This window comes from Corticium candelabrum, chromosome 4 (genome assembly GCF_963422355.1).
Source record: "Corticium candelabrum chromosome 4, ooCorCand1.1, whole genome shotgun sequence".
NCBI lineage: Eukaryota > Metazoa > Porifera > Homoscleromorpha > Homosclerophorida > Plakinidae > Corticium > Corticium candelabrum.
Window position 1 is genome coordinate 3530900 of NC_085088.1, and position 19772 is coordinate 3550671.

A 19772-nucleotide genomic window follows, 5' to 3' on the forward strand; every position below is an offset into this window, starting at 1 on the left:
GCTGCTCGACTTAAGCTGTTTCTAAGACTTGCATTTAACTAGACAGTTTAGGTAGGAAAGAGGCCAGCGTCTGCTATTTGTGTTATTCGCCAGGAGTTCTTTTTGTGAATATCGAGAAATGTGGAACGAATTGTCAATGGATTAGAGATAATGTCATGCACACTTAGCAGACAGCTAGAGTGCACTTAATTGCTATAACTACAGCAATGCAACCAAAACCACGACTAAATCCATTTATATAAAAATGTTACTAGTCTGCTGGGTTTGTTGTGGATAACCTGGTTTGAAACCAGATGAAGCTAAACAAAAGAGGGAGGGGGAGGGGAGGGGGAGGGGAGGGAAGGTAGCTGCACGTGTCTACCGCCTTTTGTCTATATGAATTACTTACAGATGTGTGTAGGCTATTCGTAAGTCTTCAAAACATTCTTTATAAAAATAGAGCCCACTGGACCAGACCAGACCGGTACTGGTATAGTGTACTATAGGCACCGTGAACTGTAGCTGTGTATAGACTCTATAGTATGCAATCAGTATAAAAACGTTTGATACACGATTTCCTAGAGGAAGATAGAGCATGATGAGGACTCGGACCGCTAGAGCGCTATTTTACTGTCGCAGTTAACTAAGTCTAACTAACTGCTAGCTGTCTTAATTAAGTAAAAATTTCGTTTTTATTAGGAATCCTTGTCTTCTGTCGGAAGTCTGTAGAGGCAACAAGCGATATTGGTCAAAACAAACGAATTAACTAGATTGGTAAACAAAGCGCAAGGAAAATTATGTCACGTGACTCAGCTACCAACACCGCCTCCGTAGACACACCCCTTGTACGGTGCACAGTGTACACTACTGTATGTATTTTGTAACTACTGAAAGCGCTAATGTACTTCGAATAGTGCACGAGCGTTAGTTACCCTTTGTGTGATCTCTCCACATAAGTGCCATGCAGCTATAGCACAATTCATATAACGACAAAGAGTTGAACGCCTGCTGCTCTGAAAACTCTGGTATTCTCTTCTGTGTTTGCCAGTGCTTTGCAACCGCTGCAGCGATATCGACAACTACAAGCAGCTTCAGATTGTTTCAACAAATGTTGACAACCATACTCACAGCAATGACACCTAGACTAGGCTAGGCTCATGCCAGAGGCCATTGAAAAGACAGTACTAGTCGTCCCCTAGAGTGAAGGTGAAATCTCGACGTTCATCATGCTGAGGTCGTAGTCTACTCAAACTTTTTTACACAAGTCAAATTGTTTTCTGAAAATCGTATTAATCATCAGAAATAATGATGCATGTCTCCTTGTAATCAAGAGCACTGCGTCCATATTTGAGAACAGCTATTATAGACGAGTAGAATTACAGTTAAGTGAAAATTTCATTGTAGTCAATACAAGTCAGGCCACATTTAGTGCCCTGTGGGATAAGGTGGTGCAGTAGGTCCAGAGGTGCTCGGGTATGGTACAGAAGGACCAGATGCAGTCGGATAGGGTGCAGTAGATCCAGAGGTGCTCGGGTATGGTACAGAAGGACCAGAAGCAGTTGGATAGGGTGCAGTAGGCGGTAAAGATGTCGGGTATTGTGGAAAGGCTGGATAGGGCGTTTGACCCTGTGCTGAATGATGTGGTGGAGGGCCATTTGAGAAATGATTCTGTGGTGGATGACCCACTGTAGCCGACGGCTGTAGTCTCGGTGGGTTGGGTGTAAAACCCTTTGACTTCATGAACGAAGTGACCTGACCCGGGATCTCTGCCAACACTTCGCGTGCCTACGATTTACACACAAAATCGAGAGACTCCTCACACAGTCGGGAGAAGACATTCTCACCAACGAGAAAGCAGCCGCCTGTGACGTGAATTCTCGAAACGGTACAAACTGGACAATATCACGTGACATCAGCTTGCCAGATCTCGATCGAAGTGGGTTATCGTCGGCATCTAAGTGATGCTATGAAAGAAAGACAGAGTGAGATATCGATAAGGTCTAAACATCTTACTGTCTTACCATCATTTTAAAGTCAGCTCCGCCTACTCCTACAATAACAATCGATAATGGCAAATCGGAGGCCTCCACAATTCTGTCTACGGCATCTTGCATGTCATTGATCACACCATCCTATGAACAAAAACATCATCAGTAGCATGTCATTATGATATGCAGACACTTGGTGTACAGTAATGATGAGCAGAATGTGGTATTGTTGATTTTTCTGAGTTATGAAATTTTTTCTGACTTGCTGGATGCTGGAACTTAGAACTTGAGAAAATATGGTCGGCCCATGCAACTGGATTTGTCTTAGGCTGTACATATATGCATCAAGAATACCCTACAAGGATATACACTGTTAGAATCACTAGTGTGTGTGTGTGTGTGTGTGTGTGTGTGTGTGTGTGTGTGTGTGTGTGTGCACGGGACATGTGCATGTGACCAACCAAACAGCTACCTGCACACCGTACACTTCTGGATCACTCTCATTGCCGTTGAGAGGAAAACAATGAGACGTTTTACTCAGTGGTGGCACTTTTGCTCCAAATCCCCATGCCGGAAATCGTTGATCCGTGTCGTACGGCGCAAGGACAGTACCGACCGACTGAATAGCATTAACATATTCATTCGGCTATATACAAGATAACCAACGACATCAGAAACAACTCGCTGTGGCATTGTGTTGCCCCACCTGATAGGGATGACTATAGTGAAGTGAACTAGAGAGTCTAGGATCGCCATTGGATGCCTGGAACACAAATCAAGTTCTAACTCGGTAGCATGGTTCTACCATTACACACTCACCGTGAAATCAACAGCAACCATTAGACTCATGGCACATCCACCTCGTATATAGTCTACAAACGTTGGAACTACGATGCTCCTATGCAGCATTATAATTACACAAGAGTAATCCTTATCCCAGCTAATTAATTAATTAAACTCACTTGCACTTCAAGAATTGGAGGATGCCTGAGTTCTTGTACTTCCGTCCTTTCTTTGCTCTAATGGCCGGCTCAATCAGCTCGAGAGCGGCAATTGGTTCTAAACCGGCTTTCCTAACAAACGGCAGACACAGTTCTATAATATCAGAAAGGCGAACGACGGTTTATCCGAGACTCACTCGTCGCCGACAAGTGCCCGTAAAGATGATGTAGCATGCCCAATCAAATCCGGAGTATCATTCCTACACACATACACACATGTAACCAACAAAAAAATGAACAAACACACCATATATAATAAAATGCCAACAAGATACAGGACTAATGTTTCAAACAATTTTGTTATTAGGGTCTTACTTGTTAAAACTATCAAGTTGCAACTATTTTCTGCTACTTGAAATACAGCTGTCTCAGTCTGTGTGTCTATAAAATCTCTCGTGGCTCCTTTCTTCTGTTACATGTGAAGAAAAGGCCCGTGTGAAACCACATGGTTCTATGCACATGTAACAGCTAGCACACCTGGTGAAGTAGCCCAGCATGTTTGATGACTGAGCGCAAGTTTAATGCTCTGTACTAATGCAAGCTCACAAGCTTACGACTTGATCCTCAGGACCTGCAATGTACTACAATACTTTGTTGAGGAATAGGACAAGTTGATAGAGACAGAAATGCATGTGTCTCTTAGGTCTTTAAGCGAACAACGGAAATTCGTCTGATCAAGTTTTGCATTGACTAGCAATATGTTCAGACTACCAAACCTACTACTCTAAATAGCATTTTGTCTAAAACCTTGTCATAATTGCTATGTGATCAGTGTTGTGTCATCATCAGTCGGTCTCGGAGTCCCAGTCATGGTCATTATCATGGCCGCCGCTGAAATGCACTCCTTTTCAGATATGGAACTCTTCTCTAGAAACTGACACAATCAAAAGTGTGCATAACAAAGAAATTTCCTGTTGTCGACAGATCGCGTTCGATCATACCACACCCTCAGAATTTTACTCTAACATCTCTGTGTCTAGATTTCCAACACTCATCTACCCACTCTACTACTTGGAGATAGCTGGTCGTTGGACCTCATAAACAAGTGCATGCGCTACAGCTAGTACCCCAAGGTATAGGCGCACTCAGAGCCGTATATATACGACTCTGGGTGCACTGATTCATAACACTCACATATAGGCACATGCGCTTTTATGTACTGTAATACGGTAATACTAGAACACAAAAATAAAAACTGGCTAAAAATCACGTTTCTTGGCAATTTCAAACAAGTCAGTGTAATGTATGAATATACGTGCTTACTTGTCCCAGTCCCACACGGTAAATTTCAATGGCCGATCGTAGTCACCGTTGCAGAGCTTCTGGCCACTGATCGTAAACGGCTTCCAGCGAGGATTCAGACTGTTCTTTATCACTTCTGATCTGAAGACGAGAATAAACGAGCCGTCTTCCAATCCTCGACTAATTTCAACATACGGATCTGACTAGAAACACAAATACACATTTCAGTATCATTATGTGGCACAGTAGTGTCTTAGATAGTACACAGTGTATATGACAAACAAGCAACATGTAGAATCTCTACTGCAACTCTAGCAAAAGGAGTTTGTTCATTTGTAGCCAAGCACTATATTTCAGAGAGCCAAGCAAAAATCGCAAACATCAAACAGCTAACAATCTAAAAGACAACAGTTACTATTGATTCAAGTTTAATCTGGTCTGACAGATAGGCAGCATTTATCAATTGTCACAACAAAAGAAAATGTAGTAATAATCTGACACAAGTCATGCTCAAAGGAACGTGACTTTGGTCCACAAACCAGACTTCAAGAGTTCAGTGCCATCCTTCTCGGCTTTTTATACCAAAATTTAAGAGCTCTGTCAAAATCAAAGTCTTAAAGGTATGGTACTTCTATGTTCAGCTCATCAAAGTTCAGCATCATGGGGTCATCATTGTTATCATCTTTCTCGTGGTCTCTACCTAGTCTCGCGTAGCCAGACCCTTACCACCACATCATACTTCCATACTTCATGCTTCCGTTTTACTTCGACAGGGTCGTCTTTAAAACTTCGTTTCTAGTTCGACCCTTACAAAAGGCGTACGCAAAGAGTGTGCTCACCATGTGTAAAACATAAATAGAGATAGAGCATGTGCAATAGATCGGCTTTCTACAGTAGTCCTTGGAGCTCCAATGTGTTGCACTAATTGTCATTCTTAGTGCACTGTAGTGACTGTACTTGCAAGATCCAGAGAAAGGCATACACAGTACAATGTAACAGCTAGCCAAATTGGCAAGGAGGAATAATTCAATTACCATTTCATCGCCAGCGACATCTGTTAGTAGCATTCGGCTATCAGCAATCGTCCAGCGGAAACACCGCAACTAGTGAACTCCAGGACACTCTAGTTTGTATCTAGTGTATTGTCACATACACATGTTGCAGTATGTACCTACTGTAAATTTATTCAAATATACATGTATTATTGAAAGTCACAAGCCCAAAGTCACGAGAGATCCTCGTGACTTTGCAAACAGTGTATTCAATTTCCAACAGGTACAACTTCTTCAGCACCACGAGATGCAACTACAGTGAAACTTGTAAATTACGACCACCCAAGCAACTGTCCTCAACTGCTCCTAATTCTCAGGTGGTCCCAATTGTCAGACTGACAATTGTACGTGTAGACCAATCCGTGTACACCATGTTCTTGTATGCAACGTAATGACAATCAACATACACATGTAGCCAAACACATGAAAGCAATCACTATTGTACACCAGAAATAGTTAAGCAGCACATACAGTAGATGTCAGCATAAATGTGTGACAATCACACAAAATAGCCACTAATGGTCAACTGCTTCAATGTGCTCTGATTCCTGACAATGGCCTTCTCATGTCGTGGTGTCCACATTTCAAAGATCGAAACGTATCCTTGGATCATAGAATTATGTCCACTATTCCAGTGTAATCTCACGTAGCCAGCCCTTCCCATTTTCCAGAGTTGCTGGCCCTATTTACGTGGCCCCAAAGATGTCTCCAGTGCCACTTGATTAATATTAATAATGATCAGCAAATTGACCTAGCCTCGGTATTCCAGACTGCTTTCTGCACGTGATGGGAGAGGAGAGTGGGAGGAGAGAAGAAAGCAGTCTGGGGACAGCTCTATTGTAAGTGACTTCGGAAATAGGCGGTGTTCATCGTAATCGATAATTACCCGCATTCATTACGAACAGTAACAAGCACAAGATGGCTCGTGGGATATTGCCAGAAGCTGTTCGCTGCCAGCCGACTACAAACGAACGGGAGAACGTACAAAATGAGTGACTTTACTGAATCCGGTAGAGAGAAGGCAAAGACGTCGCGACCTCGTACTAAAATCGCTTAGCAAGCAGTTGATTGGTCTTCAAGTCGGAACAGCCGCTGCAATGGCTTTATCGTCCGGTAACGTCTGGCAAGCATTCGCTGAGTTATCATGTCATCAGGAGCGAAACACGTAGCGCATTGCATTTGTGTTAGCTGCACCCCACTGTGCTATTGCAGTCATCTGAGAATTGCTTCTAGGTAATTACAAAGTACTCTTTGACGTCAACAGTTGTCTACAGCACTGATTGGCCATTTTTTAGCGGTGGTTTTGATTGGAGCTGATGTTTCTGAACTTGAGCAGTCGTGCCTCTTCCGAAGTCACTTACAATAGAGCTGTCCCCAGACTGCTTTCTTCTCTCCTCCCACGCTTCCCTCCCATCACGTGCAGAAAGCAGTCTGGAATACCGAGGCTACAAATTGACCAAGTCCAAACTCGAATAGTTAGCTAAGTTGAGCAACCTGCTATACACGGTGTTCTTAAAGCGATGATTGTAAATGCTATAGCTGTTTACTTACAGCCCTTAGACGTTAGCCACGAATGCCCAGTGTCTAGGACTCAAACGTCAGACCTGGTGTTATAATTTTGAAGGCTAATGCCACAATTGGCACCATCACCATTGGCAATGGCATTCCTGTATTCGTAATTCACACTTGCCTGCTTTTCCCCGGCTCCAAATGTATGCAAAATGTGTTGAGTTTTCAAGGGACTGTCACCAACTATCCATATTTGTTAGGTGCCTGTGTTAGTCGGGTTGTCGCAAGGACAGGTTCCACTGTATCTATGGGCATATTCATTTGGGACTATCGTTTTCTGGAAAAGTCTAGGTTGGATAGAGTGGAAAGAGGCAGGGCACGTTTACCAATCGAACAGAACATTTCTGAAACGAGATAGATGAGGCGAGAGCAGAGCTATGCGCAGACGTAGAATCAGTGTAATGCAGAATCACCCCATGTGTACGTGTACTTTGTCATAGCCGTTTCATCTACTTTTCCACCTGTTAGAATGTCTACTAACTCTTCCGGAGTTTGTTCTGCCAAGAAATCAGTTGCACGTCTTTGAGACTTTTGCGTCGGCAATCCAGAATAAGCGCAAACAGTGGTGGAATTGCAAGGCAAAGCGAGCGCATTGACTTGGAAGGTCAAACCTTGTAGAGACGCAAGCAAGTTTTACATGTCTAGGTGCTTTTCATTCCTTCTATCCGTTCTGATGGCAGGATAGGTTGGAAAGTGTATCCGCTCTATCCGTTTTCGGAAACAGAAAAGTTACCAATCGAATAGCATAATACCTTTCCAGTCTATCTGTTTCCAGAAAGGTTTGGTAAACTGTTCATTCTATCTGGAAAAGGAAAGGTGCCCAATCGAACACGCTAGCGGACATGTCCACTCTATCTGTTTCTAGAAAGGTCCCAAATAAATACGCTCTGTATTTGTATGTCACAACAGGAAAGAATCAGTAGTACATACTGTAGCAGGTCGCCCACAACACGTCTCTCGATTGGGTCCTGCTACTTGACGGGATGGCCGTAACACACACCTGAATAGTGATCAGAACACAACTTGTATTTGTGACACTTATGGCTAACGTTACAATATGTCTGGACTAACAACACATCCAACGTTACCCAAATACTGGTAGAGCTCTCAACTCAACAGGAACTATGTGCTCTACAACCAGCACGTTACGACACACACACACACACACACACACACACACACACACACACACACACACACACACACACACACACACCAAGAGTCTATTGTCTAGGACTAATGTTTACATAATAGCGCAATGTGTCACCAATAGTCTAGCTCCTTCCAACATTCTTAGGTTACTAACACGCCCAACTAGTACACTCTTCCCCCTTACTTCCTTGACTACAGTACTTCAAGAACATGAACACAAACAAAATCAATCCCTAAGGACCGTCAAGTCAAATCAAAGTCTGCCAATCGTCTGGGTAACATCATTTGTCTCCTTGGACGTCCTTCTTCAAGCTGTTGAAGTGGCTGTACTGGTGGTTGTACAGGAATTTGGTAAACTTCTTCAACATACACTTGTTCTTCTTCCACTGATACTCTTCTGTCCTTCTTAGGTGTGAATCTTGTGATCTTGTTCCGAGTTTTCACATTCCTCTCGTTGAACGGCTGCAGAGTTTCTTCTAAGGTCAGATCTTGGTCTTCAGAATGTTTATTCTTGGCTACCTCTCCTTGATAAAATCCTTGTCTATAATAGGGTCAGGGAGAGGAATCGCCTTGTCTATAATATAATCAACGCCTTCTGATCAGGGAGAGGAATCGCCTCTGCCCATTTTGTGAAATAATCGCTGACTACTAGGAGATACCAATTTTCTCCCAACAGCAAAGGAAGTGGGCCGACAAAGTCCATCCCCACATCTCAAATGGTTGGCCAATAGGAATTGATTGCATTGGCGCAGACACTCTTGCTTGTGCTCTATTACTTGCCTGACAAGCATGGCAACTCTTGACCCACTCAGTTGCTTGTAGAGTGTACCCTGGCCACCAAAACCTTGTATTAATTTTCTCCAAAGTCTTTTCAAGCCCGAAGTGTCTGCTTTTGTCATAACAGTATTCTAGGACCTCAGCATCCAAGGCGTTTGGTAACACCAACCGCTTTTGACTTTGATGACACCCCTGCCTTGCCACTACTCGGTAGAGTACTCCATCTTCCATTTGTAGTTGAGGCCAAATCTTTAATGCCAACCAGCGTCGATTTCCCGACACGTGATTGCATTTAATTTTCTGTAATCTACACAGAATCGATGATTACCGTCTTGCCTCTTCTTTACAAGAACAGGTGATGCCCATGCACTCAATGATGGTCGTATGACACCTTCTGCCAACATCTAGTCAACCTGTTCTTCCACTACTGGTCGAACAGTATGCAGTACTCTTCTTGGCAACTGATGAACTGGTCTGGCTGAACCAGTTGGTATCATGTGAGTGGCAACCTGAGTTCTAACCATGTCATGTGGTCTTTTCAAAAACAGATCTTCATAACCACTCAACAACTGATGTAATGTGAGACTTTCCTCAGGACTCAGAGCTGAATCTAACCAATCAAATTGCTTTAAGAATTCTGCATTCAGTGTTTCTGATGCCTTTTTCTCCGGACCCTCACTCAGTCCACAAGCTGCAATAGACTTCACATCAACATCGCACAGTTCGGCTAGCCTTGTGCCCTTCCACAATCATCTTGGGCCATCCAGGATCAATAGTTCAACTGGTATGGTTCCATCACCCTGTTGCTCCGCTTCTACTAAAGCACGAGCAACATGTACTCCTGTCCTCTCAATAAATAAGGTATCTGGCTCCATTAGCCAAGTTCCAGGCTCTACACTGCCAGTTCCTTCACTTTAGCCTTTAGCAATTATTCGTTCTCCTGCTCCCTCCAAGTGTTCATGCAGCACCACACTAAATTTCAATCGTCGTAGTGGTGTGGAAAGCTCAGCTACACCTCCACTCCACTCTAAGCGTCTTTGAGCCAAATCCAGGATCATTTCATGGTCTAGGAGAAAATCCAACCCAATTATAGGACAAGCGTTGAATTGTACCACAACAAACTTGTGCATAGTATGCCAGTGGCCTATTGTCACCTCTATACTCACTTGTCCAATCTCTTCCAATGGATCACCTGTTACTGTTGTCAACTTGGGTTCTTGACCTGAAGGAAAAGGTGACATTGCTGTTTGGTCTACTATGTGGTCAGGAACAATAGAGACTACTGCTCCTGTGTCTACTAAGCAAGAAATATTGTTGTGGTTTAGCTCAAGATTGAGCATCAATGAAGTCTCGCTACACCTGGAACAACATTCACTTGACTACGTTGACCACGTCCTCCCACACCACCTGCTGCTGTAGACTGACTTCTACCCTCTGATTGTTGAGGCAACATGAATCTCCATCCAGCTGCTGATTGCTGCATCCATTGAGAGCAATCACGAGCTAAGTGCCCAGTCTCGTGGCAAACAAAACATGGTCTGATTGTAACTTGTTTACAATTCCTGCAGACATGTCCTTTGCCACCACACAGTAAACAGCGACGTCCCACCTTTTGTTGCTGCCGCCGTTTGGGACCCACACGCTTGAAATCTGGAGTGACGGACGCACTGACTACACTCACCGACTGCAACACTTGCTCAATCCGATTGATCCATTCAGCCAAACTCACATCAATACTCGCATGATCTGCAATCGCTTGAACTTGACCATCCGTCCGCTTTCCGAGTCTCCTCTGCTCTAACAAAATCAATTTGTGTGCTCTGATCACCGCCGCCTGAAAACTCGCCTCAGGGTGTAGGTCCAACTCGCCAGCAACAGATGGTGCGGTGCATGGTCGATCAAACCTTCGACAAAGTGATCCATCAACTGCTGGTCACGCAGCTCTGCTGCCAAATTTGGCATCGCCTTTGTCAAAAGAGTCTCCAAATCTTGTGCATACACCTCCAGTGCCTCAGCGGACTTCCACCAGCGAGTCTTAAATTGTCAACAAGTGAGATGATGACTCTCAATCGTAGTAGGCGAAAACACACGCTTGAGCTGGGTTGTAGGCTCCGCATAGTTCCCTTACTGTTCCGCCGTCATCTGTCGATAGACAGCATAGGCCCTTCCCTTCAGAAGAGTCGGTAACAACCATAGTTTCATGTCGGTGTTTCAACCATTTGCCGTCACAGTAAGATCGAAACACTCGACCCACATCTCAACATCTCCCTCCTCAAATTTCTCTGTAACAGATACTATACGTTGTAGGAGCTGAGCCTGCTGGACTGCTTGCTGTTCCTCCTCTCGCTGTTGAGCCGTACAATCATGCAAGAAACAATAACGTACAGTACTTACAAATCCACTTGCGTGCTAACACCTGGCCACTTGTGACAGCGAGCCATAGTAACGCCTGGCAAATGACCTCCCACCGCTTCAGAACTAAACGTCGCTCCTGTCTCTGTCTACACTCCTGTCACCACTTGTAACAGGTTACCCACAACACCAATGATCCATATAATTTTTCTCATTAGCCAGACAAATGTCAGATCACATTCAATTTTGACCGGCCATTGATAAACTTAATCGGCCATTCTGATTCCGTATACAACATCAATAACCTTTTATAAATAGAAATAGAAGAACTGTACAGATTTGTACAAATCTCCACTTCTAATGTACAGTTTTTGTTTAATTGTTGTTAATAGTAGCTTAATGCAGTGAGGATCTCACAACTACTTGTATTAATCAGTAGCTCAAAATTATGGGCCAAAAGAAGAAGTTATCTATCTACCATATTTAAGCCAGTAAAGTAACTTTCAAGTAGCAATTTTAAAATCTGTATTACTAACTAAGCAATTGACAAAGATTGCTCAGTAGTGTGAGATTTTAGTCTCACTTAGATAACATGCTATAGTATGATAGGTAATAAGTAAGTGATAGAATATACATGAATATATGAAGAGACAATATCTCCATTACTTCTTAGGCCCTACTTAAAAAGCAATGCTAAAAACAAGTATAGCCAAGCATGGCAAGGTAACAGCTTAAACCCAATGAAAACCAACATTGATTGCAAGTAGAAGTAAAACAACATCAGAATGCGGAAGCAGTTGCCATCCCCTGCTAATATAACTGAGCAACGACTAGATCTACTTGTAGACTCATACTCAATCCACAGTCAGTCAAATGCAAACGCCAGAAGCGCTTGTAGATGCTGTGTGTCTTCAACCAATATCAATCATGAAATCTGCTCTAAGGGCGTAACCAAATAACATGTGAAATAGATATCTGTGAACCTTCTATCTACAAATCTAAGAAAAAATCTGAGAATAAGTTAGCAATAGAAGGGCGTATGTCCTGCAGCTAAGAAGAAAGATCAAAACAGTTGCTCTTGGTGTTCAAAAAACAGAATGTAAATTAATAGTAAACGATCAATCTTTTTCATACTTCCATGTACGCGTTAGATTTCACAGGTAGTAACTAAGACACCCAACACCTAGATTGCAAGACATTCTGTAGGTTTCATTCAATCCATGCACTCACTGCTGCAGCCGCTAAAATTTACTAATGAGTGTGGTGACAAGCATTGACTGAAGATCTATTTATTAGAAACAGTTTCCCTGTTTTAGGATAGGGCACGTTAAGTTAATAACCTACTACTTGCCTACTGTACACACTGCACGCTAATTGTGTGTGTTAATTGTTCAAATTAGATCCTAATCCACATGTGGTTTCTATTTCTCAGTGCACACAGTATGATAACAGGCATATCTGGTGTCACTTCAACATAAACAAACGTTCCTATCTAGACAATGGCAACAACATGCCAACCAAAATAATCTAGACAATGGCAACAACATACCAACCATCGTATGTACATGCATCTAGATGTCGCGTGCTCTCTCCTGTTTGGTCAGCAAAATGTCAGGCTGTGGTCTACTGATACCGGCCAATTGGCATTTTTGGTCGGCCAATGCGATGGCGGCTGTTATATTGATCACTGCACACATCTCTCAATTGGGTCCTGCTACTTGATGGGATGGCCGTAACACACCAGAATAGTGATCAGAACACAACTTGTATTTGTGACACTTACGGCTAACGTTACAATATGTCTGGACTAACAACACGTCCAACGTTACCCAAATACTGGTAGAGCTCTCAACTCAACAGGAACTATGTGCTCTACAACCAGCACGTTACGACAGACAGACAGACAGACAGACAGACAGACAGACACACCAAGAGTCTAGTATCTAGGACTATACGTTTACGTAATAGCGCAACGTGTCATCAATAGTCTAGCTCCTCCCAACATTCTTAGGTTACTAACACCCCACCTATTACAAAACCATACCTTGCCAAAGAAGTCTTTCTTGTCTAAGTGACTTCCACGGATGATAAACTCAATATTGGTTTTGCTCTCCTCAACTTCCTCCGCTATGACATGCACTTTACCTCTGAGTTTACTGTCACCTGCGCAGAGAACTGAATAATTACCAAACTAAGCCCCGCCCACATTAACTTAAATCGATACCCACCAGGCTTGATGAGATTCATTACAAACTCTTTACCGGCCACTATCACATTAGCAACACTGAACTCTGCCTGTCCTATGAAGTCATGCTGTTTGAGGTCTCTGGACGAGCTGTCGATGTCGTACACGGCCACTCTGACAGGCTGCTCTTCTTCGAAGTGATAGGGTAACACAAACGTTTTGACGAACTGCAAACGTAGCGGCAATCTAAACAAACAGCGTGGCGCTAATCCATGTCAAGTGTGTCACCTTAGGATTGAGGTTGTCCCGGATGACCTCGGTTCGACCGTCTTCTATCCACACTCCTTGCCTTTTACTGAAGAGAACACACATCGGGTCGCTCTTTGAGAAGCGATCTAAATTTACTAAGTCCGTGCAGCGCACTGAAAGTTCGACTCGAGAAAATGTAGCGTCGTACGCCATTTTGATTAGCACATCTAGTTGATTTTCACCTGCTGTGGGCGGCCTTATCCGGGCCCGGTACCCCAGACCGCTAGCGCGCTTTTTGCAACTTGAGGTGGCCCGGGGAGGAGGCGCGAGATAAACTAAACAGAGGACAACCGGAAAAGTTAGTAACTTACGTAGTGAAACACCTAACTGGTTACCAATTGAGAGTGTGCTAGCAGACTATCTGAAATAGCGCTAGTTAATTAATTAATTAAGTGTATACAGATGCTGTGATCTTGTAGCTGATTTTGGTCAGTGACCTATACTATACCAAAAAGTAGTTAAGTTTTGGTTAATTAGCAGTAAAGGTCAGCAAAATTGCGCTTGTTCCATCTTGGACTCCTTCAAGTCTAGTAGACTGCTTTGCTAACCGTAAAAAATTCTTGCTAGACCTAGAATTGATCTCTTGAACTTAAGTTTGGTTTTTCCTTTTGACTCTAGCAAAGTTTCTGATCTATAATTTCCGAAAATTATATGTATACATTAAGAATTAATTAAAGAAATCACGTGACGGGTTTATGACATAATGGGTCCATTTTAATGTAATACAGTACTCACCAGTGACGGCGGCGGAGCTGGGGGGAAGAGGGGCAATTGCTCCCCCAATTTAACCATCAACAACTGCGAAGAAATTTTGGAAGAAAAATATTTGCATTTTCGTACTCCAGTATATGACAATGTTTATAAAATTTACCAGAACTATGGATGTGCTTACGCGCTCTCTGTTGCCGTGTTTATTAACTTAAGTTATTACTGTCTAACATCACAAAGCGCTTCCCGAAAGGAAATTCCTACTTTGAAACTCATTGTAGTTCATCTATTCCAATGTCCATGTCACGCCCCCAACTTGAGAGTCTCTCACTCACCCCTGCTCACTGTCCATGCACCGCATATGTTCTATTGCTGTCTATGTCGCTAGCTCCAGTGTTCACCAACTTTGTGACTGAGAAACGTGGGTAACTATATATGTACACCGTTTTTATATCTCTCACAGGGTTGTCGCGACCACTTGAAACGACATTCGGTCTTACAAGTAGCGCGCTTTAACTTAACTTTAGCAGCAAAATGACGTCTAAATTCGAGATAATTGTAATTGTATTGTAGTTTTATTAAAATGCTTATCTAGCTACTGTATGTCTATGCATTGATGCATGCATGTCCAAGCGAGAGTATACGCACATGCATGCTTCATTAATTAATTACTCTGCAAAAGACACTTGTCTACCAAAAAATCTACAGATTGTACTGTACCATTTGTAAGTCGTTGACTAGAATGGAATTAAGTTAAGTTGAAAGTGCAGACACTGCGATTACCTGTAACTAGCATAGTCTAGCTAGTACACTAGCTTAGCTAATTTTACATGTCTAATATTGCTCAGCTTCTAGACAGATCGAGTTGCATCGAGGTCGTCTGTCACGCAACGTGGAGTGTTTGAAGGCTGTACAACGAAGGAATACTGACGTTCAACATCGATGACGTCATTTTCAGATTGCTGCGTTGATTGCAGTATAGACCGAACCAGGACCACGATATCTACAAAAGTCGGTCTGTCCTTTGGTTTTCCTTGCCAACATTGCTCGATAATATAACGTAAACCTTTGTCGGTCTCGGCCGGTAGAGTCGGTCTGACACCAGTTATTACTGCATCTTCGATCCTTGCATCAAATTTGTACTCGTTCCCAGAAAACGGCGTCTGTCTTGTCACGATCTCCCACACGACTATTGCAAAACTGCAAACACAAAACATGACTATACAGATGTCTATATATGTAGAAGGACGTCTGTATATGTAGAAGTTACTGATGGAAAATATATCTAAAGAAGTTGTGTGTGTGTGTGTGTGTGTGTGTGTGTGTGTGTGTGTGTGTGTGTGTGTGTGTGTGTGTGTGTGTTTTGTGTATGCAACAGTGGCGGATCCCGGATTTAGCAAAGGAGGGGCGCAGAAAGGACAGAATATCTATGACGTCAGAAGTTAATAATAATGATGTTCCGGACACAATGCACTGAATAAAAGACTCCAGAACAACTGCAACTGATCTGCATGATGGAAGAGTTTTGCGCCTTGTCAGCGAAGTGCTGTAGTCAGGAAACACAAGTGAATGCAGGTAGTACGTAAACACTGTGCGGCACTACCAATGTCTTCTAGTGAATCATATTTATAAAAACTTTACTTATCTTCAAGCGGGCTAGTATTAAGTTAAAAAACAAAACACAAACTTGGTACACTTTCGGAAATCGAATACCTCTGTAGCGTGCGTTACGCACTACACAAGTACAGCACACTATAGCGAAAGAAAAAAGACTGCCAAAGGAGGGAGGGGAGTGCTCGCCCCATCTGGATCCTCCACTCTGCAATTACCTTTCTCTATAGAGTGTTCTGTCAAAACAAGTACAGCAAGTGCCAGTGAGCAAGTGCATAATGACTGATGGTTGTAGCTAGTGTAACAAAAAAATGTATGTATGCGGCGTCTGTGGCTCAATTGGTTAGATTTGAGAGTGCATGTATTTGGAAAATGGAATCATCCTGGAATTTTAGGCCACAAGTCTAGGCACGGGATGGGCACAGACGTAATTCCTTTTTAGGCAAGGAACTCACATGCAATTGTCTCTCTCTATGGAGTGTCGTGTCGTTTCTGTCAAAACAAGTACAGCAAGTGCATAATGACTTCGTAGCAAGTGTGTAGTGACTGACATGCAGTAGTGACTGTTGGTTCTAGAGTTCCATTGTAGCAATTGTATAATGACTGTTAACCTGGGCCCTCTAGAGACTCTTGTAACCAAAAATGTATGTATATGTATGTATATTGCTGCATGATGTTTGTATACCTGTAGACGTCCGTCGCAGTTCCGTATATTTCTTTTTTCCACAACTCGGGTGAACGCCAACGGCTTGTTCCAATGAACCTTTGGGTAAGGTGACTACTGCTGCTCAAAAGCGGCATGTCGTCTTCTCGTTCACGATTATTCGCTCGCCGAGATTCATTTCCGTTTACTCGTGGTATTAGACGAGCAGAACCAAAGTCGGACACTTTGACGCGTCTCTTTTCGCTCAGCAACAGGTTCGCACTCTTCAAATCTCTATGAATGCGAGGTGGATCTAGCATATGCAAATGTTTCATTCCCTCCGCAGTGTCCAGAACAAACCGAAGTTGGTCGCTTAGAGTAAGTTGGACGTCGTCGTTGTCTAGAAGCGAGCGAAGAGCTCCGCCGCTCATAAACTCTACCACAAGAAATGGTTGTACCTCTTCGTACTGACCGGCACCGATGAACATGACAATATTAGGATGACGTACCGTTCTCATGAATTGAATTTCTCTAAGAAACTCTCTTCTTATATCAGCCCATTCCATCATCACAAGCTGTAACTGTTTAACCGCCACTGTCCAGTCTCTGTATCTGGCCTTATGGACTTGACCGTATCCACCGGGACAATCTTCGTCCAGTCGACCTTGCAATTCTATTTCTTGCGAGAGAATGGTAAACGCTTTGCGTGTCTCTTCCAATTCCTTTTCCGTTCGTCGCCTCGACCTGCGATGACGTATCGTTCTCAGACCGCAACATACAAGAGCTGTAGTGACCACGACGAAGCCCGTTAATCCTCCGAGTATCATGACAATCAAGAAATAGTTGATGTTGTTGCATCGGTTACCGACAAAGATAAAAGGGCAACTGCACACAGCGCCGTCCGTCGCCAAGACTTTGCAACTTCCGTGCCCACAGTAATCTGGTTCACAGATGCAGTCTGTAACCGATCTACTTCCTTCTTTCTTTGTTGTCGTTCCCGTGGGACATTTCAAGCATTCGGCGACTCCTCGAATGCTTGCGTGATATTTTCCAATCGAGCAAGTAACGCACGATGCTGCAGGACCTTCAACCTGCGCCGCTCCCGGCTTGCATTGCTTTCCTATTGCCAACAAAGTTCCGTTCGGTGATTCCATTACGGTGCCGTAATACACGACGGCACCGTTCCAGATGCCGCCTGCATGAGAGATAAAAGGCTTGTCAAATGATACGATATCGGTTCGCTTTTTTAACAACACGTCAATCATCCAAATGTTTTCTGGACAAAAATCATTATTCCAAACTACAATACGAGACGCACCGTAAGAAACGAGAACACTCGAACACGAGTACATTGTTTGTAGACTCTGTTCACTAAGCAGACGACGTCTTGGGATAGCATGGACTTGTCTCCAAGTTCGGTTAGAAATACTAAACGCCCACATGTCAAAGTAACACGCGTACGCTTGCGTTCTGTTTAACAAATTTCCTTTTCCTCCATAAATAATCAATTCATTTCCAACTACAGCGGCGCTGTGCCCGAATCTCGGATATGGTCTGCTCTTTCCATCACCGCTTCCTGATGACGCGATACTCCATCTAAAGTCAACCCCGTCAAGTATCCATATGTCTGACTTCGCTATTTTGTTATTCGAATATCCTCCAAAGAGTATAATAGGAGAACTCGTGGAAGAATCGACAGAAGTCAGACTACACCCAGCACGAGGTGCAGGCAATAAATGAGAGTGGTTATCGAGTTGTACTTGAAACCAGATTCGATGAATTGTATTGAACAACCACAGCTCGTTTACTACCGTACCGTTCTCGTGCTGTCCACCAAATAGAACCATATGAGATCGACTGTACGTCCCACAGTTGGACAAGTGAGTGTTAGGCGTTGTAAACGGCTTCATTTGCCACCACGTCTTCGACTTGATCGTCATTTTCCATACACTTCCAATAAACGAGTTCCCCCCGGGTATGCGGTCTCTGCACCATCGCCCGCCGTACAAGTAGAATGTCTTTGAACCAAAGTCATACACGGAGGTGTGGTAAAGTAAGGAGCCCGGATCTGTTAAAGGTGGAAATCTTTTAATCTTTTTTCTAAAATGTGGAAAATCTTTCTTCAATACTTTCGCAAAGTAGAATGAAACGTGAGGGAATGAAGGATCATTCGCTTGTTGTATAATCTGGTGAAGTCTGGCAGCAATTAGTGGCCCCATTGACAACATGACGTCACTTCTATAAAATGTAGGAATTTTCACTTGGAAAAGAGGAGACTTAAGCAAAGCATGACTTCTGCTGTCCTTCAACGAAACAGCAAGCAAACGTTTGACACCAGAAAGAACCAAATAGGAATTATTCCAAATAAAGATGTTATAAAAACACACATCCTGTGAAAGAGGAATCGATGCTAGATGGCTTAGAGTTCGACGTTGCCGATCATATACAAATACGGTGGCGATTTTTATAGGATCGTTAGCAAACAAGAGTTCTAAACATCTTGTAGAAAAGTATATCATTCCTCGATCTACATCTGCAGCAGCCATCAGTCCTCGAACTTCTTTTGGCTCAGCACTAGTCGTTGCATTCTTTTCCGTCTTGTCAAATAGGTCATGTGGTTGAATGTCGCCAACCCAATGGCAATGGAGATGATATTCTCGGAGCACTTCGCACTTCAGTTCGTACATCATGAGCTTGTTCGGAGAGTGTGCGTCAATACCGTACACGAATACCGACTCGCAGCAGCTGCTGTTGCAAGACTCATCATCGACGGGATGTCGTAACGACACGACGCCTTCGAAAGGAAAGTAGAAATAATGAAAATTCGTAAATGCAGTCACGGCAATTCTAGTCCACGTCTCTGTCCAACCGTTGAAATACCACACATCTTCTATATGATTAATTAAAAGTACAAACGTTTCGCACACCGTCGGCATAACTTGATGTCCACGCGCATACGTGGGTGTCAATGGTCGATCGGCAGACGAGATCTGTAGCCAGGAGTTACTCCAGTGTGAATAGATCCACGTGTCACTGAGAATGACTCCATACGACAGACCGCCGACTAGTAGAAGCCTCCACGACTCGTCCTCGCGTGTTCTCTTGTAAGAAGCAACGTGGTAATACAGACGAAGGAAAGGGTAGTTTTCCGTCCAGTTGCGATCAAATTCGCTCCAAACTCGGTTATGTCGATCGAATGATAGA

At 43.3% G+C, this 19772-nt stretch overlaps 2 protein-coding genes across 2 annotated transcripts; both read right to left on the reverse strand.

The window, feature by feature from the left end:
• Nucleotides 1-1222: 1222 nt before the first annotated feature.
• Nucleotides 1223-13774, reverse strand: LOC134178259 (copine-9-like). The gene is made up of 13 exons (XM_062645103.1): nucleotides 13586-13774; nucleotides 13341-13524; nucleotides 13157-13275; nucleotides 4232-4413; nucleotides 3106-3168; nucleotides 2930-3040; nucleotides 2787-2865; nucleotides 2674-2730; nucleotides 2440-2613; nucleotides 2170-2322; nucleotides 2001-2111; nucleotides 1824-1943; nucleotides 1223-1764 (listed from the first exon to the last, which is right to left on the reverse strand). Exons 1-13 carry the CDS (start codon nucleotides 13757-13759, stop codon nucleotides 1405-1407), a joined length of 1887 nt encoding a protein of 628 aa, XP_062501087.1. The 5' UTR covers nucleotides 13760-13774; the 3' UTR covers nucleotides 1223-1404.
• Nucleotides 13775-14867: 1093 nt separating this feature from the next.
• LOC134178842 (dual specificity protein kinase shkA-like) lies at nucleotides 14868-17861 on the reverse strand. Its single transcript, XM_062645748.1, has 2 exons — nucleotides 16611-17861; nucleotides 14868-15514 (listed from the first exon to the last, which is right to left on the reverse strand). The coding sequence occupies exons 1-2, from the start codon at nucleotides 17831-17833 to the stop codon at nucleotides 15166-15168; spliced, it is 1572 nt and encodes a 523-aa protein (XP_062501732.1). The 5' UTR covers nucleotides 17834-17861; the 3' UTR covers nucleotides 14868-15165.
• Between the last annotated feature and the right edge of the window lie 1911 nt (nucleotides 17862-19772).